Here is a 24,200-nt window from a genome sequence, read left to right as displayed (position 1 = left end):
GGTAACTGATCTATAGCTAAACTTTGTGAGCTATGAAGCTGGCCCACTGGTGCATCATTTTTCTCTGGAGCTATTAAGTGACACGATCCCTTGTCTCACGCTTGTCAGGCTTTTACATTAACTACACAGACAGAATAATAATAAAAGGAAAGAAACTGTTGGTGAGATGAAGGATAGCGGGAGTGAAGAGTAGGCAAGAGAAAGCTAGAGCTGTTGAGGGCACATGGCCAATCCACTTAAGAAACGAAAGAAGGCAGCGAGATCAGATAAACTCATTCTCATTTCCTCTAAGCTTTGCACAATGGAAATGACCAGAGTAGGTTTTCCTGGACTGAAGGCTTATTTCAACAGCAGCCACGTAGATAACCAATAAAAACCACCACTGTCGTCATCATCTTGGTATTTCCATTTATTATGCTGTAAAAAGCAACACTATCTGGATTTTATTTCTTAAAATAAATAACTTTCATTTTCAGAACCAGTACAGCTCAAGTTTAGATTCATTCATGGGAAACTGCTAGAAATACATTCATCACCGTCCATTCCCCACAACACAGAATCTAAAAGTCAAGATCAGCCCAGTCAGTTACAATGACCAGAAGTACACTGCCAGTAAGTATAGTCACTGATAGTCCAGCTCTGAAGCAAAAAAACCTGGTACAATACATTTTATTCACAAAGATAGGCTAATTAATGCTAAGACTATCACAATATTTCGGAGTACAAAGCATTAAGTTAGCTTAACGATTTTAGGTTGTGATACAGAAGAAACATATATGACATAAAAACAAAGGAGTGGGGGAATCCTCTTTGGAGCATAAGGAAGTCAGCGTTTGATAAGATAACCAAAAGCTATTTACGGTAAAATCTACATGTCAGTGTGATGAATGATAAACAGCCAAACCAATGTACTGCATATATTTATATTTATAAATAACGCCATGTCTAAATAGCTGTATCGCCAAATTGGACATTACAAAATAATGCATCTTCTCACAGAGAGAAAATACTAAAACTAACCAGCAAAAATGCACTGAAGCGAAGACCGGCTAAAAGCACTCAGTATGATTCAGGAAAGCGTCAAGTTTAGGGACAGCCATGATCTTTAACGTTAACTCAGTTAAAATGCCTTCTTTTGGTTTCTTGTATATATGTGTATTCTATAATACTATACTTATCTTTTAAAAATGCCAGTTTGAGCAATGCAATTTTCAGTTAAATAAAGCTAAATCAGGTATTTTTCTGAGAAGCTAAAGGATATGTTTTAATAGGAAAAAAAAATACGGAAGCAGTCAGATTAGCACTGAGATACAGGATACTAAACTAGAATCCATCTGAAAATACTCCGCTACACTAAAGTTGACAGATCTGTTGCCAGAGAAAGCATGTTGGAATTTAGTTCAGGGTGCAGCAGAGAAGAGGCCTTGTGCTACTCGGTGACCGACGTGGCTCAGTAAAGAGCCAGAGGCCATTTCATTTAGTTCTTGATTAGAACTAAGGTGGCTGTGACACAGGACGTGAAAAGAACAGGTTAAAAGCCTTCAGAAAAACAGCTGATCTTCAGAAAAAAAGGGGGAAAAAAAAGCTGCTTAAGAACAGTAAGATTCTTGAGAAAAAGTGTTTGATAACCATGCCGGCCAACTTCGAAATGTGATTTCAGGGCTTTAGACTTTCAGACTCTTCCAAGATTTCATCATCATGAAGACAGTCACTGCTTGTGATGAGTATCAAGCACTTTTCCATGCGATTTGTCCTCCCTACAGGGAGGCAGTATGGCCTATCAACGAGAGACTGTACACGAACTCGAGAGGATTTGTTCCCATCTATACTGACCTGCTGGGTCACTCTGGAGAAGTTACTTCTTTCTATGCCTTAGTGTACCCATTTGCAAGAGGAGGATAATGTCATTCAGATCATCTTTATAAAGTGCTTGGGCCATTCTAGAAAGAATTTGGGCATTATTTCAGGAGGATTTTGGTGCCTAAACACAGAAAATTTGAACTTTGAGATCTACTAATGACTTGTACACTTATGTGCTAGGATAAAAAAAAAATCATACACGCAATTCTCAAGCACAATCTCCTTTTCCATGTGCTCAACAATTCTTGCCTAAAATTCTTGTGCTAAAATTCTTGCCTACGTCCAACAACTGTGGTGCTTTGTGAATATCGAACTCTTAAGTGACTGCTCACTTCTGAGGTTTTATGCCACGGTATTGCCAGAAGCAATTGCACACGGGATAGGGAACTGTGGTAATATTGTATTTCTGCAAACAACAAATATCTGCATCTGCATTTCCCACAACAGGGCACGTGCCAAGCTGGCTTCAGTGGCAAGACAATAAATGCCACCATTCACCACAAAAGGCATCACCTACTTGTGCTCCTGGTGCTGAACTCCCGTTCTACACCAGCGGAATCCCACTGATGCAATATCCTGCTCCCTGGCAGATGGCAGTGCAAGAAGAGGACATACCCCAAAATTTGGCTTATCTCCTGCTCTGCTCACGCTTTGATTGGCTCTGTGCTCCTTAAAGCTGTTTCACTGCATCAGTGTTCCTTATTACAAGCCTAAACTAAGTCAGATTTGCATGTAATATTTGGTTTAGTACTTTGCCGTTCACATGCTTCCATTCCCCTCGCTGGCTCCTGGTGCAACCGCCAAGAACACTGCCCATGAGCCCAAAAGGGGGTTTTTGCAGCTTGTCAAGGCTTGCTATAGTGCAAATAGACCTGCAAGGAACACGGCCGCATAGAGTGGAAGCACCCGCTTTCCCCAGTGACGGGGAAGTACTGTAGCAGCTGAACGTGGAGAGAGGAGGGAGGCGAGACAAAGGGAACGGAAAGAAACGCTTCCAAAACAGAAACAAAAAACCCACTAAACACCGTTTGATGTTACAAGTCACATTCCCCTATGCCGTTTGGTCAAACAAACCTTAAAGCAGATTCCCTGACACGACTATCTCTAAGAACAAGCCTAGACCATTGACAACTGTCACCTATATACTCTGTTGATATTTATATTATGTAAACAAGGTTGTGTGGATTTTTTTTTTTTTAATTATTTTTTCCCAAAGATAAGTGCGGATCCTTACTTAACACACCCAGCCTAAATCTACATCAGCATCCTCAGCTTTTGAAAAACCCCACTGATGCTCATACCTGACAGTACTCTGGCTCATCTTGGCCATACTGGAAACAGAGGGCTATAGCAACAAAAATTCAGCAGAAAAATTCCTGACCACAGACTAGAGTTCACACAGAACACAAAAATAAATTAAATAGTGCACAGTAAAGCCAACAACAGCTAAATATTTTTATACATCAATTATATGCAGCATGAGGTAATATTGCTCACATTATGGAGGGAGATTCTTAGTTGGTTTTGTTTCTTTTGAGAGAGATTGGATTTGTCCTGTGCGTATAGAAACTCCTGCAACATAACACTGAAGTAACAGAGACTTCTGTAAAATATATACCACTATCAGATAGAAACACACACGCTCTTCATTACTTATGTATACCACAATTAAATAGGTAAGTGATTTGATTCTTAGGATCTAGCTGAAGATGATTATAGTAAGCCATCTAGATTTTTGTGAACCGTTCGGTTCTCCTTTCCGTTGTTGGAATCCTCTGATGGCGTGTATTGGACCTGATATTCTTGAAGAATTTTAAAAACATCATGGTGTCCAAAATGTAAAGCTTCATCCATAGGAGTGTTATTCCACCTACAGGAAGGAGCACAGTATTTCTAAGATCAGCTGTAAGTACAGAGCCAAAAGCACCACAAATCTAGTTCTTTACATTCTGTGATAATAATTAAGCACACAGACCACACTAAGTTCAGTAACCGTGAAAATACATTGTAAGCTGAGCACCACCTTTTAAATAATGGCTTTGATGGTTCACCTTTTTTTTATTCCTGTTTGCTCTGCAGAACCTACAGAGAACCAGTAGGATCCTGTTCCTTCTGCCTCAGTGTACTGGCTCAACGCGTTCCACTCTTAATTGATACCTCTCCTCATGGGGGCTAGAGAGATGCTATTAGAGCACCTCTCCTCCAAACTGGCAATAAAACCACTCACCTGTCTTTGGGGAAAGGATTCACTTTGCATGCTTCCAGCAGAAATTTAACAACGTCCACATGTCCTATAAGAAAAGTAGGATTGTGAGTGTACGTATTTATATATCTATCTATCTATGTATACACACATATATATAGAATTTTAAAAAGCAGGTTATGCATATATAGAGAGTGAAGATACTATAAAACTGACCACATTCCATTAACAGATAGCAAATCACGTATGAGGAGACATTACCTTCGGCAGCTGCTACATGCAGGGCTGTTCGTGAGTCATAGTCTCTTTGTTCCATATCCATTCCTGACAGAGCAAATCTAAACCCGCCCCCCCCCCAAAAAAAAAACCAACCACGATTACAAAGAAGTCTTACACAATTAAAACAAGTTACAAAACTAGCATGGAACAACACCCCTATGCTAAAATGCTGAAACATCTGCTGCAAGAGGATGTAAACAGTATCAAGAGCACACCGTACCTTCAGTTATAACAAAAGGGGCCCTTACTACTTTGGCTCTAAAAATAATATAGAGGCTTAATTTTCTCTCCAATCTCTAGTTGTTATAAAGAAAAATAAAATAAAAATGTCTTTGCAGGGTTCGCAATAGTCAGCATAGCCGATTTAAAAATCTAACAGGGACAAGCTAAGTCACATAAGGCAAAGTAAATTTATGCCAGCTGAGGAAACCCAGGAAGGACTCCCAAGTCTGAAAATCCTGAACAGCCTTACGGTATTGGGAGAGATGTTTCATCACTCTACAGTGCTCCGGGGCAGCAGCTAAACTATACACATTTTCCCAGCCACTAACTACATTCAGGTACATTCTAGCCACGTTAATATTTTTATTTAGTCTCTTACTATTATTACTTTAAACATTGCCAGATTCTACTCCAGATTTAGAAAGCAAAGCTAGATTTCCTAACCTCTCCAACAACAGTGTGCATTTTCCAGCCTGATTTTTTGTGGCAGTTCCAGAATTGAATTATAAAGCAGGCAAGAGCACAGCTAGGATTTTCTGCCATCACTACAAAACAACTGGTTAAGGAAATTTATTTTAGTACGATCCAAAGAAAGGGAAAAACAATGGGATTTCAGGATAGCGTGAGGGTACCTTTTTGATGGTTAGGTTTGGGGTTTTTTGTTTGGTTGGGTTTTGGGTGAATATGTTCTGTCTCCAGTGCAGCTCGGATGTCCCCAACACGGACACAGTGCATATTCATAAGTAAACAACAACAGCAGGTACCAATAAGCAGCTTTCCTATCCCCAACCCCGCACGGATTTTTACCTCCGGAGTGCAGACACATCCCCCGTGTAGGCAGCGAACAGCAGATTTATCACAGACTTCACCTACAGAGAGAGATGAAGGCCAGTTTATTTAGCAGCTTCTTTCTTCAAAAAGAAAACAAATGGAAAACCCAGAAAAGCCCAGCATGGCCAGTCAGTCCAGTGCTTATGAACCTGTTAATTTTATCCCCTTCCCTAGCCACATTTTGCAGTATAGTGTAGAACACTAGAAGAATTCGTTCCAGCTTGCTTTGCTACCAGTACTTGTATGTCTGTCTTTCCAAAGTTGAAGTCATAAGGACAGTAAAAGAATCATAAAACATGCATTTCTATTCTACTGTGGTAAAAAAATAAGCCTTGCTGTATGGACAAACCATATTTCTCTCTTTGATTGCCCAATGATACCAAGTCTTGAATTACAAAGACAGCATATAATCATAGAATCATTTAGGTTGGAAAAGGCCTTTAAGGTCAAGTCCAACCGTTAACCTAGCACTGCCAAGTCTACCACTAAACTATGTCCCTAAGCACCACAGCTACATGTCTTTTAAATACCTCCAGGGATGGGGACTCAACCACTTCCCTGGGCAGCCTGTTCCAGTGCTTGACAACCCTTTTGGTGAAGACACTTTTCCTAATATCCAATCTAAACCTCCCCATGCCATTTCCTCTCGTCCTATCGCTTGTTACTTGGGAGAAGAGACCGACCCCCACCTCGCTACAACCTCCTTTCAGGTAGTTGTAGAGAGCGATGAGGTCTCCCCTCAGCCTCCTTTTCTCCAGGCTGAACAGTCCCAGTTCCCTCGGCCGCTCCTCATAAGACTTGTTCTCCAGACCCCTCACCAGCCTCGTTGCCCTTCTCTGGACACGCTCCAGCACCTCAACGTCCTTCTTGTAGTGAGGGGCCCAAAACTGAACACAGTATTCGAGGTGCGGCCTCACCAGTGCCGAGTACAGGGGCACGATCACTTCCCTACTCCTGCTGGCCACACTAGTTCTGATACAGGTCAGGATGCCATTGGCCTTCTTGGCCGCCTGGGCACGCTGCCGGCTCATGTTCAGCCAGCTGTCGACCAGCACCTCCAGGTCCTTTTCCAACAGGCAGCTTTCCAGCCACTCTTCCCCAAGCCTGTAGCGCTGCACGGGGTTGTTGTGGCCAAAGTGCAGGACCCGGCACTTGGCCTTGTTGAATCTCATACAGTTGGCCTGGGCCCATCGATCCAGCCTGTCCAGGTCCCTCTGCAGAGCCTTCCTACCCTCGAGCAGATCAACACTCCCGCCCAACTTGGTGTCGTCTGCAAACTTACTGAGGGTGCACTCGATCCCCTCATCCAGATCATTGATAAAGATATTGGACAAGACCAGCCCCAGTACTGAGCCCTGGGGAACACCGCTCGTGACCGGCCGCCAGCTGGATGTAACTCCATTCACCACAACTCTCTGGGCCCGGCCGTCCAGCCAGTTTTTGACCCAGCGCAGAGTACACCTGTCTAAGCTGTGAGCCACCAGCTTCTCTAGGAGAATGCTGTGGGAGACGGTGTCAAAGGCTTTGCTAAAGTCCAGGTAGACAACAACAGCATCACTTTGCACAATTCACAAACCATAAGTACCTCATAAGACAAATTCATTCTGGAAAAGTAAGATTTTGTTGTTGTTGTGGTTTGTTTTTTTTTTTTTTTTTGGGGGGGGGGTGTTTGTTTGTTTGTTTAACAGAGGAGACTCCTAATACTAAGAGATATCCGTTAGCAGAAGAGAAAAAATGGTACCGGCTTTGCTTTGTATCACAGATTTTCCTTGCATACATCTAATATAGAGGCTTTCTTCAAATAAACAATTTTCAGCAATTCTATCACATAATGAACCACTACAAGAAAAGTGAGGTTTCAAGGCAGACAAAAGTAGGCTCTTTTTAGATCAAATAACATAGGTAAAGTCTCAGGCAAGTAGTGCTTTTCTCAGCTGTATTAATGCATAAGAAACCATACTGTTAGACTACCAACTTCGTCCCATGCACATTTTTAACACATCTGGCTATAACAACTCTGGAAGTTTTAACAAGAGCCAAAACCGACTAAATAGTTCTAAGCATCCCACCTCAGCTTCTTTCATAAACTGATATGGCCACTTATAGGCACCATTTCACAACATTTTCCAGTAAACTCTCTAAATGCTGTGTTGCTTTTTAAGTTGAGTCTACAGAGTTCTGTCGCTGCTACCAGCCAAGTAACAGAGATAAAGGAGAAAACTGATGCTGCATTGACCTTCCACAACAAGGAGGAGAAACAAACAAAAAAAATCACCACCCACAAGCAAGTCTCCCACAGATTTCTGCAAGAACACTGGCATATTTTCACTGGGCCACAGATGAGCCAACATCTGCGCCTCTTATAAATGGAAGTAGTGGAATTGCTTGTTATTTTTTACACCTCAAATATGCACTGACGCAAAGACAGACTGAAGCAAAAGGAGACAGAGCCAGAGTGGAAACAGCCACACTCCTTACTGCAGTATCCAAAAACTCCTGCAGCTCCTTTTCAGTTTGCACTATGAGGCTCATCAGGCTTAGGAGCCTTGCACAGCAAGTGCGAGACCTGCTCGGCAGGATCTGCAGGTCTCCATCCTTTCTCAGGAGGTTCAGTATCCTCCAGACTGCTTTTAAACCTTACTGGCTCCAGAGGCTGGGCCCCTGGGCTCCCCCAGCACTGACCCCGAAGCACCTGGGTCACCTCTAACTGTGGCAAACCTGAGATCATTTCCCAGACCCTCCTCACAAGCATTACAGAGGACAGGCCTGAAGTAATTCTATTCCTCCCATGAAGATTTTTTCAGAAGCTTTAAACAAAAAAAAAAAAAACCACCCACAAAAAAAAACCACCCACAAAAAAAAAACCCACCAGTGACCAAGAATCCTATAGCACATGAGCACGGGCTTTGCTCTGGATGCAGAGCCACCCACCCCTACAGCCTTTTTTCTCCCCCCGCCCTGGGCAGCTCCTCCCCAGGCTGCCCCTGCACCCCGCAGCTGGGCTCGCCTTCTCCCCAACCCCCGGCTCAGTACAGCAGTTACAGGACCGCAGGAATAAGCTAGTTACAAGCACCCTGCAGGGATGCTGTCTCTCATCGTTTCTGTGGTAAACTTGCAGCTGTCATGGGGACAGCATCACTTGCATCACCAAGACCAGTCAAGGGCAGCAAACACCCAAGAGCACTCTCATCAGGCTTTCAATAGGAAACATCACAGCCACACCAAAATATTAAAGCCTCCTAAAAGAACGTACATCTTTTATAGACACCAGGCTGCAGACTGTATTTAAACGCAGGCAGGAAAGGGGAATTTAATTTGATAATCTCTGAATTTCATCAGGATGATTCAGGAGTTTCCCTTGCTGAGAGAGAAGCTGAGCGTTGCTCTACTGCTGGTGCCCTGCAGGCAGACCAGGCTGGTTGCATTCAGACATTTTAAATCCTGCAGGTGCTGAATAATCTCCCTTTTTCAGGACCTAGGATGAGCAAAGGACATCCTGTCTTTAATAAAAACCATTTCAGAGGTAACTGATCATTTTGGCTGGACTTCTTTATATTTCTGGGAAATGCAAATATGTATTAAAATAATAAAATAAAAATAACACACATTCCTTCCTTACAAAAAAAATAACTTCCCAAGTGCAGCTGGGGCCAAGAATCCCTCTGGATTCAGCTGAACATTTTGCTAAGAAGCCATTTTCATTTTCTACAATGATGTGACAAAATGTAATTTGGAGATTCCTGAGGCTTTCTAACACAATAATCTTAGGCCATGCCTCTCGGCAATCTGGGAGAGGTTAAGGCCACTCCTTTCTTAACATAAATAATGTAAAATCCAAAGTCGCATTATTATAAAACTGAACTTGACAGATCAAAACAAAAAGGAATACAAGTCCAGACAAAAAGAAAAAAATCTGCTTGTTCAGTTCAGAAGAAGGAAATTTGAGAGGAAATATGACTGTTCTCTGTACAACAGTAAAGGTAATGGGATACAAAAAGCACGAGAAAAACAAGTTTAGCAGGACAATTATTAGCAGAACAATTATTCAAAACTGGTCAGGAATGAACTCAAGCTGGAAAAAAGCAGTGTGTAGCCATTATAGCTGAAACAAACACCCCCTAGGGCTACCTGCCCCCATTTCAAGTAAGACTTTAATGATTTTATGGAAGAATTAGGTTGGATCTGCTAGCAACAAAACACACCTCAACTCTGTAACTTCGCCCTACTCTATCAGCAGCATAGTCCAGGCCAAAGAATTAACAAATTTTATAAGGTATGAAATGAAATTGTTCAAAAGGCAGCCATAAACAACAAAGATGGACATAAAAAGTGAGTTCAAGAATAAAATTTTAAAATCTGCAAATGCAAAATGCACTTTGAATTCTAAGTAAGAATATACAGTTTCCATGAGCATCTTCTGGAACATCCCTTCGTTTTCAAGAGAATATTAATCTAAGTAGCATATATATTAAACCATCATGTAAAAGGTTATCATTTACATTGAGAAAAAGTTATTATGTGAAAATAACTTGCTGCCAGAAGCTTTGTATCTGCACAAAATCTCACTTAGGCTGCCATAAAATCAAGCACAATCAAGACTTCAAAAATGCAAGTAAAAATTCTCTACTCCTAAAGTCACAGCCTACTAGCCTGAAATAACAGGTCCGTTGCAAAAATCAAGAGCCAAAGAAACTCTAAAGTGGAAGCAGCAAACGTATGATTGTGGGGTTTTTAACTGTAGAGGTGGGGAAAAAAAAAGCGAAGACAACAGATGAGCTGTATCCATTCAAACTAAGTAGGGCACAAGGGACAAGGCAACTAATTTAAGCGTTTAGAGACTCTGACACTGTGGTTCATTATCTTCTACATGCCATACTCAGCCCTGGTGTTTCTGTTAACTACACTGATGAATACAATTTTGCCCTCATCTTCAGAAACAAGAACAGAAAGTTTTCCTTTAACCTGACAGCCCTGAATTACCCTTTTCTACTGCACAGAATTCCCTAACTATGAGAATTTAATAAAAGGGACGGAGTCCCTTCACTATATATGAGTTGGATCAAACATTACCATACAGCTATATAGCAGTATCAAACCCAGAGCGAAAACTGTTCCACCTTTTGTCAAATGGGAGATAAAACCTGCATGCACCATACTAGAGGAACTTAGCATCTCTCTTGTCATCATGCCAAAAATACAGAGCACTACTCACTTAGCTACGATGAAACCCTCTTTGTACAACACTCTTTCCTGAGTGCTAGATATAATCCTTGTTATCCAGGTGGTGAAACCAGCAAGGAAAGGTTCCTCAGGAATATTTGTGTCACTCAACACTAAAGATCAGAAGTGCCAGACCACACACCTTGCATTTTCACTTTCAGGTTAGTAGGTGTTAGAGGTCTCAGACTCAGCTGGATGAAGCTATGATGGACGCAGTCTTGTGCTGGCAACAGTCCTGCTTCACGTTGGAGGTGGTCAAATGACCATGACCTCCAAAGGTCCTTTCCAACTAACCGTTCTGTGAGTCTGTGGGTAAGAACGTGAGCTGCACAAGAAAGAAAAAAATCAAGACTGTTGTTGCTGAAGAACTACACGGAGGTCAAGTTAAAGGAAGGAAACACTCGGAGTTCAGAGCGGCAGGAAGTCACGCTGCTGTGGCAGACATTTCAGATAAACACAGGGGGCCTAAAGGGAAAAAGGAAAAAACACCAACCCAAAACACCAAAAGCACAAACCAAATGAGATACAGCATTGAAAGTTACAAAGGAAAACTGAGCTATAAAGTGACTCCCAGTCCAAAGCTTTCATATTGCAGTTATTTTAAATATCTCGTAAGCCTGATTGTGCTAAAAGCTTCGAAGAAGTCTCCTTCAAGCAGCAGGACTCTGATGTGAAGCCAACTGCACATGAACGGAGGAAGCGCAGCAAAACACAAGGGCTGCCTCAGCGTTTCAGGGAGCATGTGCCCAGCACACAGCAGGTACGCTGCCGCCCCCATTTCTCTGTCACACACATTGTCAAAGCACTTCGGTAAGACATGATAGGTTTGGTTTTGTTTCTCAGTTTCTCAGTGTACCAACCTGAAAAACCTAATGAAAAAATAAGTTTAACTTCAGTATTAATCACTTATCGCAAGTGAAATTTCAACACATCTAATTGATCTGAAAGGCCTGACTGCTATGTGGGAACAGTCTTGGTGGAGTATTTGTAACAAAATAGCCTTTCCCAGTCGAGCTAAACACCCAAATCCAGCCCACACGAGAAGACTTACTTAAATAGTCTCAGTCTCGTGATGGCCAATAGCAAATCCCCATACAAGGCTAAAATGAGAATCGCTTCTCAACACAGACCGGTTTACAGGATTTTTTTTTTTTTTTTTTTTAACATAGAAGAACAGCACGTGCATCACTGCCTAGCTCTAATGCTTATCAACGGAAGATCTCTCCAAACGCTTCACAGAGAGCAAGCTACTATCGTTATCGGCACTAAGATGGGAAACTGAGGCCCAGAGATGGAAAGGAACTGCTAGGGTCTCGTGGTGAGCGCAGAGCAACCCAGCACCTTCTGCCCACTGGCTCACACGCTTCAGCGTTATTATAAAGCAACCAAACCTCAAGCAGGAACCAAACCCAAGCAGCTGGCCATACCCGCTCCGTGCTCTGTACCTGCCCACTTGTCCCTGTCGCTATGGGGCTGTTTGTCCTGCTCTGCTATTGCTGCAATGATTCCAGCACAGCAGGGCCAGCCTCTGCTCCGTTCTCCGCTTGGGTCGGGAAAGAAAGGCTAAACAGCTGTGCAAGCAAAGAAAATAAATCCTTTAGAAAAAATTAATTTAGCTCAGAGCTGGATTAATTCCATGAGAAGCTCTTAGCTAAAACGGTCACTGAATCTGGTTTTTAATTTCCTATGTGTCCTGCTTCCTGAGAACACCCCCTCCCCCAATGTCTTTGAAAACATTACAGAATGTACCATCTAAAAAAATATTACTTCCAACTTTACTGTTTCTCCAGGTGGCTGAGGAATACAGTCAAGCCCAATCATTTAAAACGGTGCTGCTAAAGGCAATACAAACAAGGAAAAACAAACAAATGCCCCCTAATCTTTCCAATGCTCTTTACAGGGTACTTGGGGACAATGCCACAGGTTAGCCTTCAAAAAAGATGTTCAAAATATTGGGGAAAAAAGGTTGTTTGAGTACACATTGTTTCTCAAGAACTTTGCCATATCTGAACTCTACTATGCCCCAGACCCAGTGTGGTGACAGGAGACTTTCAATTACAACAAGGGGGGAAAAAAAAAGAGATAGTAAAGCTAGTTGAGAAAAAAAGGCCACCACTCTCTTCTCTCAGGTCTCATTTTTTGTGCTTAAAATGGGACACAATGTTTCCTTTTGAGAACCCCGCCCTCCTGGCCAACTCGCTGGAGGAACAAAGTTTTAAACATTCCCCTGGGCAGCACAGAGGCCTGGAGATAAATCGGGATATAGACTTCAGCTCTTGCCGCTCAGGACTTCCCTAATGACAAGCAACGGTCATACTGACCCCAGGTCCCTGATGCACTGGGATCTCAGAGCGGGTCCCAGATAAAAGCAAGACTCCTGGTGCATGATACCACCCAGTCTCCTGACAAATGCTCCCAGCTGGACGAGAGCTGCGCTGAAATGGGACTGAAGCTCTGCGGCTCTTCACCGGTGCAGAATACACCAGAGAAATTGGACCGACTTGTCTGGAAGTGTCTCTGAGGCACAGCTCTCCACACCACTAACCCCTCCTAACGCTGCAGCACAGTTAATCTGCATTTATACCACCTTGGCTATCTTCCTTTGGCACCTGCACCAACAACCGAGGATGACGCAGCTCAATTTCCCTATTTATAAGAAAAGTCTGACAGGTGTTACTTCAAAACTGCGGATCCTGGCAACACATTGTTAGGACCAGGAGAAAGATGAGAGCGCAAAGTGCTCAGCAGTTTCTCTTACACAGCCTCTGCTCACCCCGCTGCAAGCCACCCCTGCCTGGCAGCGGGGTCATACTGACACACTGGACACATGAGCAAAGGCCCCGCTTGCCAAGAGATGCCGCGCGCGCCTCTCCACCCCGCGCCGAAAGGCCTGCTGCAGCCGCTGCCGTACGTGCTGAGTTTTCGCACCCATTGTTAAGAGCACATGGCTTTGCTAATCCAGCTCAGCACTGGATTAACTCTGAAATTCAAAAAATAGATTTTTAAGCTGTCTAAGGTGAGGGTTTGTCTAGTGAACGAGGATTAACGTTTCATACTGGGAAGAGACTGACTACTATAAAGTCGTCCTATTCTCCTGACCTTTGTGAACGACCGCGTACTGACAAGTAACGCAGGAGCAAAGAGTTCACATTAAGCCAGGAGGGACTGCACAAGGTAATAAAAGCTCCAAAATCAGCTTAAGTTTGACTTCACAGTACCACTGTTCTGCTGCTTTTCCTAAAGCTGATCCCATGATGAGGGTCATCTGAGTTATGTAGTAAAAGCAAATCATTCTTCCCGCTCTCTGGAAAAATTACAGATTTTTAGACACTCATTTTATCAGTGGAAAAAAATTCCTGAAATCTAAAAGATGCTAATATAAATTCTGAAACAGCAGTGGTGACCTATTAAAAAAAACCAAAACAAACCACCACCAACAACAACAACAAAAAACCCAGAAAAAGTAAATCTAGAGCACAAATTAAATGATTCAGTCACCCAGTTTTTACACACTGAACTGATAATTCAACTATGCTGAAGCATAGCCTATAGATGACTTTCTCCCTGCATGTAAGGTTTCAAAATAAAATTCAGAAAAAACCTGCTCAAAATTAATTTTGAAGCTTCAGCCTAAAATGCTAATGAGACTAATCTCAGAGAGGAACGTACATGCCTGTACATTCAGACACTAGACAGGACTGCTTATTTTAAGAATTGGCCATTTTTATATTTACAATTAATTTGCAATAAGCTGGAATCTGCTCTCCAGGGCCTGCTGACAAGGCTAGTGTGGGGAAAAAAAAAAAAATCACTGTGCAAGTCTAAAAGAGAGCCACAGGTTTCCTTAAAAATACCATTCTTCAATATGAAATTAAGCTCTATTTTGTAAGGAAAGAAATCTCAGTTGATAGTCAGTATCTTTGCAACTGAGCTTCTACTTTGTTTCCCCTGAAATAAAGTTATTACCTAAGGGTGAGTAAAACATTTACTTTTACATTTACTTTTAAAAGTAAAAACTAAGACTCAACCATAAACAAGTATCTAACCCAAACAATACGGGTTTGTCAAAAGCACTTAACTATTACTCTGTCCTCCCACTGAAGTTTCTTACAGCTTTTAACACTGCTAGTTTTCAGTCCGGCACAAACAGATCTCTGTAACATCCAGCATATTTGAAGGACTGAAACTGTTATTTAGATGTCCACAGTGCCAGTGCTGGAGAAGCGCATGTGTAACACCTCTCACACAGAGATCTCCAAACTCAGCTAAGCATTACCTCCATTTCACAGCTGAGACGTGAACATCCGTACTTACCCGCGTGCCCCACTCCAGTGCAAGCAGCCTGCCGGGATACAACACCCAAACTTAAGCGCTGTGTTTTATTCACCAAATCCCAGCCCAGTTTACGTGCCACCTAGGCGAGGGCTGGCTCTGAAGCAATCTCAGAGCTCGCCTGGTGAGGTTCTGCCCCTGAGTATTTCTAGGGATGGACAGTCCATAAAGGCACACTAAGCAGCCTCTGGATTAAGCCACAACATTACCTTATTCTACAGAAAACTAACAGTTACATAAGAAAAGATAATTTCTCTAAATAACTTTCTGAAGCATGCAAAAATAAGTCTTTCGGCTCGACTGAGAGCGATCAACAGACCACACCTACCTCTACAGCAACCTAATGCCAACTGCCTCTAACAGAGCCTCTTGCCCAATATTAAATGAACACAAGGCTCACAAAAGGTTTATAAAGTTATAATGGGAACAAAGACTTTCCCAAGGAATTCTACTATAAATAATTAGAGGATATGTGAATAAGTTAATGCATACACTTACACACTTTAATGACATACAGAAATATTTGAAAATACAAACAAGGCTAGCTGTTCCATAAAACTTTCATTTCTTCTTCAGGATTTCCCCCCCCCTCCCCCCTTTAGCCTATTTTCTGCACTACTGATCTTGTTTCCTCATGTAATTTGAAGAAAGTGCAAAAATAACTCTAGAATCTGCAAATATTTACTCTTCTGTGTTTTGAAACTAACACAGGAAACAAGACTTTGTCAATGTTTTCTCCAGTCCATTTTCTAATGTACCAACTATCATTTCTTTTCCTCTAGATGGTGCAAGCTCCTCTTTGCAGCTTGGGACGGAGGATGATACCCAGCTCCATTAGTTTTACGAGCTGTGGGTGCAGCATTTATTTTTGGAGTCAAAGCTGCAACAGTAATTTTCAAAGCTGCTACCATGGAATTTATTTTTGGAGCCTCCCTGATGGAATTAACTTGAAATGCCGCTTGCACAGCAATTATTCACATAGCTTGTGCTGTTGGTCGAAAACTAACAGACTCATAAAACACTTATTTATTCCTCAGTAACTGCCTTACAGTTTTTAGCAGTCATGTTCAAACGCAATTCATGTATATATTGAAAGCTGCTTCTCCCATGAGTTATGTCTAGACCGCAGCAACACAAGAGGCTGTATTTTCACGTATACATATCCAAAGCAGCTTTAAACCAACTGTACTGCTCTAGCTGCAAAAACCTCAGACAAGCCAGCAAGCCAGTTAGTTATTTACCCAGGTTCACAGAGGACCTTCTCAGTCTCCCCTTGGCTATATCAGATGGCAATACAGTACTAACAGCTTTCAGTCTGGAATCACTTAGATGAGTTAATTGCATTTATGACCGCAACAAAGACCTGTGCCAGTGCTCTGTAACCTACATACAGACCCTTACTGCATCTGGCTAGTTGAGCTGATTACACAGGAACACAAGGAGTGTGTTATTTTAGGTAGTATTACTGCTTTTTTGTGAATTTATACTTTATTAAAGTGATACAAATGTGTTGGATAATTTTGTAAGTTAAAAGGGGTTTTTGACCTTTAAATTACTGATCTAACTACAGATCAGGATGGCAGTGGGTCAGCAGCTGCTAAAAGCAGCTAGGTAGGCTATGGGAAATGAATGGCTGCTCAGTTAGCAGTCAGCAAGTAAGCGCATGAGAGAGAATTTCAAGGACAGCCCTCAAAGGGCTTAGCACTGCAGCTACTGCCTCTCACCTCAGCACCAGACTGCACTTCAGACAGAGAGAGGAGGAAGGTGGGAAAAGTTAAGACAGGTGTTCCTGTTTGCTAACAAATAGATCAATTCAGCAAAAAAAATTATGCAATTCTGAGATTTTTTTAATTGTGTATCAAGCTGGTCAAAACCCCAGTCTGGTTTTAAACGTTGTCTTATTGCAATTCAACTTTTAAAATTGCTTCAAATCCAAATCCGATCTTTTAGAACAAAGCTGGTCATTTCTTCTTCTGACTTCATACATTTTTAAATTGGCAGGTAGATACTGACAAAACAATTCTATGGTCCTAAAACTGTCCCTTTAAAAGTCTGAAAACAGAGCAGAGAGTTTTGACTAGGTTCAATTCAGACATAGGAGTGCTAAGATACAAACAAGCTCGTACTAGTAGCTCAATCTTAGTACCTATCACAGAAGCTGTGCCTGTAGCTGAATATCAGAAACATTCAATTAAACCAAAAACATACATTGAAGATTTCTCTGGACACCAGGGAAAAAAAAAAAAAAAAAAATCAAACCCCTTCCTTCACCCTGAGAACAACTGTCGATCTCCTTCACTGGATAATGTATAGGCTAAAGTTGCAAAAGAAAAAGGGCAGCCTTCCTAGAGGTGAAGGCTGAGCAGAGATGGTTTCTTTCTCTCCCCGCCACCACAGCTCATCTACTAGTTTCAAATGGATTTCTACCATTCACATTTCCTTCAGATTCAAACTTTTTAGAGATAGGTCAAAAAGTCTAAAGTACTAGAGTATGCCCACCTGAAATTGCAAATAATTAGAATATCAATATTGCATTTTACAGTAAACTGATTTTCTTTTCCCATCTCTGCTCAAAGTCCTTTTTTCATGAGAATACTTTGAAATAATCTAGGTATTTAAAAGCATCTAAAAACTATACTTTCTGCAAGCTAGCACAGTACAGTAACTGTTTGTCCATCTTTTCTGCTCTGTTACCACACTATTTTGCATAAAATTTTAAAAGCCTAACAAGGATATAGGAAGCAGTAATTGGGAGCAGAAGGTCAACCTTTTCTTCACATCACATTTGGAGCTAAGACAGACTAAACCAGAATTCACCTCTTCCAATACCAACCTCTTGCTCATAAGATGATCACCAAGTGGACACACAGTTCAGGAAAGAGTCTCTCTCACTGGTATTCCTCAAAACACCACCTCTCTACCTGTGAAAAGGCTAATTCATCTTAAATACTAACAGGCAGGAGGTGCAAGCTCTTCAATGAGTCAAAAAAAAAAAATCCTTTAACTCATGCGGAGGAAAAGCAAGAGTCATGCATAAGACTGAGCTCAGTTCTACAACTAATTCAGCCACTGCATGCTCAGAGATTATTACATTTAATTCTTCTGATTTTTAAAAGATAAGTGGGATTTAGTACCTTGTAAATGAAATTTCAGATACTATATATTTCCAATATAGTTTGTGAATCCATAAGTAATAGTCTACTTCATACTATGTTTGGGTTTGCTGAAGTGCCTGGAAGACAGTAACAACGGCACTGACTGAACTGTCCTTGAAGATGGCAAGCTACTGAAGCAGAGACCTTATTTCATGACAAACACACACTGTGAATTTGCAATGACTTCTTAACAGTTCTTCTGGTTATTGATCAATTCTCAAGTATTAGTAAATGGATTCTGTTTAAATTACAGATAAGACTATTTAATTAAAATTAATTAAGAGTTAAATAATTAAACAAAATGTTTACTAGATTAAGTGAAACATCTACTTACCTTCAGTAACTGAGATTCTTTCAGAAAGACCATGCCCATCTATTCCACTCCTGAGATGTGTAAACCCCACGGGGTGAGCCGAGGCTGTTTTGGCCAGCCATGTTTCTCAACTCCCACACTCCCACCGCTGCCTCCCTCAGTGGAGGCAGAGGAATCAATTCTTCACCAATACTAACTCCAGAACTTGAGCTCCAGAGGTAGAGTGTGGGTCACACAAACCGACGTTTAGTTGAATCCCTGCATACAAACCTCTCCCCCCAAACCAGGGGATTCAAACTAATTTTTATCTAGGAAAGAGTACGTAGTATCATAATAATGTACAGGGTACATGAATGGGGCAGTTTCCCCTTTCCTGTACCATCGTTAGGGGCAGGAGGTACTCAGCATGATGGTGGGAAAAGTTGAGGGAGGAGCAGCGCATGATCAGTTGTGTCTTTCCCTTTTTAGCAGAGAAAGCCACATTAAAGATGAACTGGTTCAAGGGGTACACAGAAAAAAAGAACACCCAAGTCAGAACTCGAGATTCAGAGCCATCGACTCCATCAGTATTAGATTACAAGATCCCAGGAACAGAAACTTCTCTAGTTGGAAGACAATTCCTGCAAAAAGGCCTCAAGATTCCCTTATATGCAACTATGGTAAGCAATATTAAGAACAGGTACTAGGATGGACACAGCCAATATTGCTCTGTCATAGATACCCCTGAACAACTCACAGATCATCCTAAATTTTGCAACACAGAAGGCCGTCAGTAACTAATGCTGAAGCTTCACCACGGCTTAAATGATGATGTAGTGACTAGAGAGCTTCCCTCCCCACGCACAGGCATGCTTGGACAAATAGATGAGTCTGGTAGAAGAGTAGCTAATCTCAAGTGCTACTCGCTCACAATTACTTACAGATGTCTTACCCTTTGCTTCATACCCACAACCTTTGTTTTGGGGATGATTATGTTGATTTGAAAAGGTAAGAATACTGGGAAGAGGAGAGAAACTTGAGTACCAAAACTGCCTTGACTAGATTACAATGAGCACGGTCATGCTTGGTTCTACCTGCTGTTTCTGACTTCTTCTGGTATCAATGAATTAACACACTTTTTACTTTTTGAGACAACAGAATTAAGCATATCACTGACAAAACTCCCAAAATGTGAAGTAAAAATTTAATCATCTTTCACTAGACTTAAGACCTAAAGTTGGCTGATTCCACATATTTAAAAAAACAAAAAAAAAAACCAAAAAAACCCCAAACTTTCATGGACATTCATAAACTCATAAATCATGCCAGCGAGCAAATTTTTTGAAGACCTAATAAGGAAAACTAAGTTAGAACAATTATAGTGAATCAGGCAGTTCCAGAGAACCGTGACTTAAGAGGGAGCAATAGAAAAATCCAACCCGGCTCCTGTCCTGATGACAAAAGATGTTACTGCTGTGTTGTTTGCCATGAACAGCACGACAAAGGAATAGTAGGTAGACAACGTATTTCAACAAAAAGTTTACTAGATCAAGTGAAACATTTAAGGCATAAAGAGACAAAGATTTTCACCCTTCAAGGCAGAGATGAAGACCAGGCAAATTTTCAGTTTTAGGTGGTATGCATTTGCCATCAGTATTTTGGATGGAAATACTTGAATCTTGCTGCCATGTCCAAAGCATAAAAGTTATGTGGAACAAAATGAATGACCCTCTCAAAGGCTTTAGCTTACTCTGCTGTCAAAGTTTTTCAGAATTGCTTATCAGCAATGAAATAATGTTTTGTCAGTAAATTATGATGACTGGAAGTTCCAAAATGGTAAAATAATAATTCTTGCAGAAAACTATTACAGGAATCTTAGGGTCGTCATCATCTGATGATACGGACTTTGGTAGTTCCTGTTCAGTCCCTTCATAGGCTGACCTCTGCAAACACTTCTGCAACAAAAAGCATACAGAATATATACAGAAATCTTAGCAAGGGGAATGAACACTGACCAGTTGACTCTGGATGCAGAAAAAAAACAAGAGCCTTTGAAGTAGTGGATACAGACATGACTAACACTGCAAGATTTGGGACCAAAGGACTGGGATCAACCATAGCCACACGAATAAAGCAGAATGCTGATGGGTGCTTTAGTGACACTAGCTGTATTAAGCAGACAGGACAAAAGAATGTCTGCCTTTTCAAGGACCTATTGACTACGACCGATATCCACACAACCGAGTAATGCTCCCGCTTTCTGAGTAGAGTAATGCTCCTGCTTTCCGGGCTGTAAGTACTTCGCAATTTAAGGACAATACTCTACTCTTAACTACGGGACTTGGAGCAGGAATTATTCCCAAAATAAAGGGGGACGTTCTCAAAAGATATTTACTGAACCTTTACAAGCAAGACACTGACTACACCCTACAGGCTGAAAGCAGAATAGAGGAAATCTTACCAGAAATTTGCATTCTACTCTTGTTGGGAGGATTGTTTCTAAACTATTAGGAACAAGTTTCCAGAAATCTTCTAATTTTTAGACTATTTATTCAGTACCTGCTTTTCTTGCATCGGAAATATTTATAAGCTTAAACAGATCTTCCGCCTCCATGGTTTTACCTCCAAACCCTGGGAACAGTCATATTATTCCCCATCAGTCCTTGGTATATGGGGCAAAACTTACTCAGCTGTTTTAGCCTGCTTCTCCATGTCCTCAATCATAATTCTTAATCCTTTTCTGCAATGGCATCGGTGGGTTTTGGTTTGGTTGTTGTTTTTTTTTTTAAACTTGTTTGGTCAGAACAGTTTATTCTCAGACCGAGATTACATTTTAATTAGTTGTCTTGAAACAATTACAGGTTGGAGAAGTTTAAAAGACAAGTCCTTTAAAAGAAGTGTGAAATGCACTTACCATACAGAAAGCCAAAGCTACACATCTAACCAAAACCAGGTCTACCAGTCGAAAAAAATTGATTTTGAATGAGTAATTCCTGAACAAACAATAAAGTTGCCTGCCTCAAGGAAAAAGCTGGGCTAGTGAATGACATCAACAGGAAGCAAGCAACATTATCTCTTCCTATCACTCCACTTGTGTTCTCAGTTCATTGTTTTGATAATAAGCGCTCTGATCAGAAGGGGTCCTAATAGTAACGTGCTGTCCCTCAGCAAATAACATACTTCCATGTTTGCATTTAGCCTGTTACTCTTTAATAGAAAAATAAAGGGAATATAGCCTTTTCAAATCCTTAAATCACTTTATTTTCAATGATATAAAATGAAAAGCAAATGCTTAGGATTCAGTAGGAAAATAAAGCAGGAGGTGAAAATGTTAGTTATTGCTGACCAAAAGCCATTTTTAACTACACCACTTCTAGGATTCCCTACAGGCCAGATTTCCACATGATGGTAAGCTCATCACGCACAGTGAAAAGACAGAAGTCACCATCACAAGCTACAGAAAGGGAAAATTTCAACTGGAGTTAGGAAAAAATTCTTTGCGATGGAAGTGGTAAAGCACCAGGAAGGGTTACCCCAGTAAGGTTTCAGAAACCCCAGCCTTGGAGGTTTTCAACACTCGACCAAAGTCCCTCAGCAACGTGATCTAACTGATGTTAGAACCTGCTTTGAGCAGAGGCTGGACTACATGATCTCCAGAGATCCCTTCCAAACTCTATGACCTCATGGGTTCATTCTTACGATCTTTCATGCTTACGATCACTAGAATCTCCTGCACTTCATACAAATGGGTTATGATGATCACACCCAGCTAAGTAAAATTGACCTGATTTAAGAAAAGATACAGTATGAAGATAAATTCCCAATTTACAGTGTGCAGAAGAATACTTCAAATTCCGTATACCAGCTGTTTGGCAACTCAAGTGAAAAGCCTACTTAACAATAGCACTTCGCTATTAAAGAACCTTCCAAAGAAAATAACAGATATTTGTTGACTGTATTATCACAACAATTACTTCAAATTTTCAGAATATTCAACAGTATAAAATAAGAATCAAATTCAAGCAATTTCACTGAAAAATCATGATGCCAAACAGATTACCAGGAGTGCAAATAAGGGGAGGGGGGAAGTCAGACTTTATTCCAAGTCTGACCAAGTAATAATGAAATTAATGTACACTCATCTCTTAACAGGAGAAGCACTACCAACTGCCCATAATTCACAAAACAGTAGTGCTACTTAACCGGAGAAGATCTGCTGTAACTGATCAGATAAAGGCGTCAGAGGAAATCTGGAAAGAAGATACGCAGAAGACAGCTTTTGCCTTCTGCAAGCAAAACTGGTATCAGGAAAGTATGCGGACGACACTACAGAAGGCACCAGCTATGTGCCAGCTAGGTCAAAATCAAAGCAGAGCAGTAGCTAAAACAGGAAGCGTTACCTCCGAACAGATATGCTCCCCCGCATGCCCGCTGCAAAAGTGAAATACATGAAGTACAGCTGGCTGGAACATTTTTGAGGGTAGAAAAGCATTCTAAAATTCCTTCCTTTTCCCCCCTTGTCCTTCCTTCAACACTGTTTCCTCATTAGCCTTAGTGCCGAGGTGCCAGCGTCTATTATTCTCCCAATATGTAAACACGCTCGTCTTTCCCTTTTTAAAAACCTGCATGGTCCAGTTAACTCTAACACTCTTACTATAGATCAAGCATCCATGTCAGCTTCATTACCTAAATTAAATTGTTTAAACTACTTAAACTGATGCAAAAAAACCCAACTTGCCGCCACCACCACACTCCTGCCAGCCTAAACTCTACTGTAGGGCTTTATTTAGTTAAACTGCAGCTTCAGATGGAACCATTACGTAAGGCCTGCTACGCACAGAAGAAGTGCATGTGCATTTTCAGAAGTAACTGAACTATGTGCAGAGCTGTGCCACTTGCAGAAACTTTTAAATGCTAAGTGTTCAAGTGATATTCAAAAGTCTGCATAAAGCAGTATTAAAAGCCAATAATAAAATTAACTTCTACTTGCACGAAAAGCAAAAGGAAACAGGACACTTGTATTTTGCACCCAATATTCTCTAGAAGGAGCAAATGGTAAATTGGAAACCACGCTTGATTCAAAGTAGGTAGTTTAATAATTTAGACTGCAACAAACTATTCAACATACCAGGACATAAATTCCTGAAAGAAAATGGAGCTGTGCATGACCCATCCTTTAAAAGCGTGTCATTACACACACTACCTAGTCATGCATTTTCTAGACAGGACAAGAAGTGTGGAACAGACAAGATACTAGCATGATGAAAAAAATAATTACGTTTTAGTTAGCTTGCTACCTGATTTAAGGCCTCTTGCCATCCCTGCAACTACTATAGACATTTGTGACATTCAAATTCCTCAAGGACTCTGCATAGAAGACAAATTATTAGGTGTATTTAGTCATCCCAATAAGAACTCCACTGAAAAAAGTCTATTCTTCTTTCACTGGAATAACTGCTTCTGAACTCCCACCAGAAAACTACAGAAATATTTAAACAAAATTAAAAAAATAAAATACTAGAAGTCTACAAACCATGTTTAGGATACCAAAACAAAACATTATATATAAATTATGAAGCTCATAATTAACTACTTTGCTCACAGCTAACTACTGCACATCAATGACATGTACGGATCGAGACCAAGAGAAATAAGAACAATGAAGAAACAACATACTCTCTATCCCCCCCTCCCGTCCACCCTCTTCTGACTCCATTGCCTTTTTATTCATCTACCCACCCACTGGTCTTTTGACACAAATGCACAATGAAAACCAAAATATAAGAGCCAAAGTAATTCTACAGCA

At 41.1% G+C, this 24,200-nt stretch overlaps 1 protein-coding gene across 1 annotated transcript in view; it reads right to left on the bottom strand.

The window, feature by feature from the left end:
- Positions 1 to 391: 391 nt before the first annotated feature.
- The window catches only part of GLS (glutaminase), a 67,424-nt gene continuing 43,615 nt past the window's right edge, over positions 392 to 24,200 (bottom strand). The window contains exons 15-18 of the mRNA XM_076342239.1: positions 5,372 to 5,433; positions 4,325 to 4,401; positions 4,088 to 4,151; positions 392 to 3,730 (exon numbers count right to left, since the gene is read on the bottom strand). Of these exons, the coding sequence (XP_076198354.1) occupies positions 3,574 to 3,730; positions 4,088 to 4,151; positions 4,325 to 4,401; positions 5,372 to 5,433 (360 nt within the window). The 3' untranslated portion in view covers positions 392 to 3,573. The remainder of the gene's footprint in view (positions 3,731 to 4,087; positions 4,152 to 4,324; positions 4,402 to 5,371; positions 5,434 to 24,200) is intronic.

Source organism: Aptenodytes patagonicus, chromosome 6, assembly GCF_965638725.1.
Source record: "Aptenodytes patagonicus chromosome 6, bAptPat1.pri.cur, whole genome shotgun sequence".
Classification (NCBI taxonomy): domain Eukaryota; kingdom Metazoa; phylum Chordata; class Aves; order Sphenisciformes; family Spheniscidae; genus Aptenodytes; species Aptenodytes patagonicus.
The sequence above is the reverse complement of the archived record's forward strand: the minus strand, read 5'-3'. Positions and strand labels throughout refer to the sequence as shown.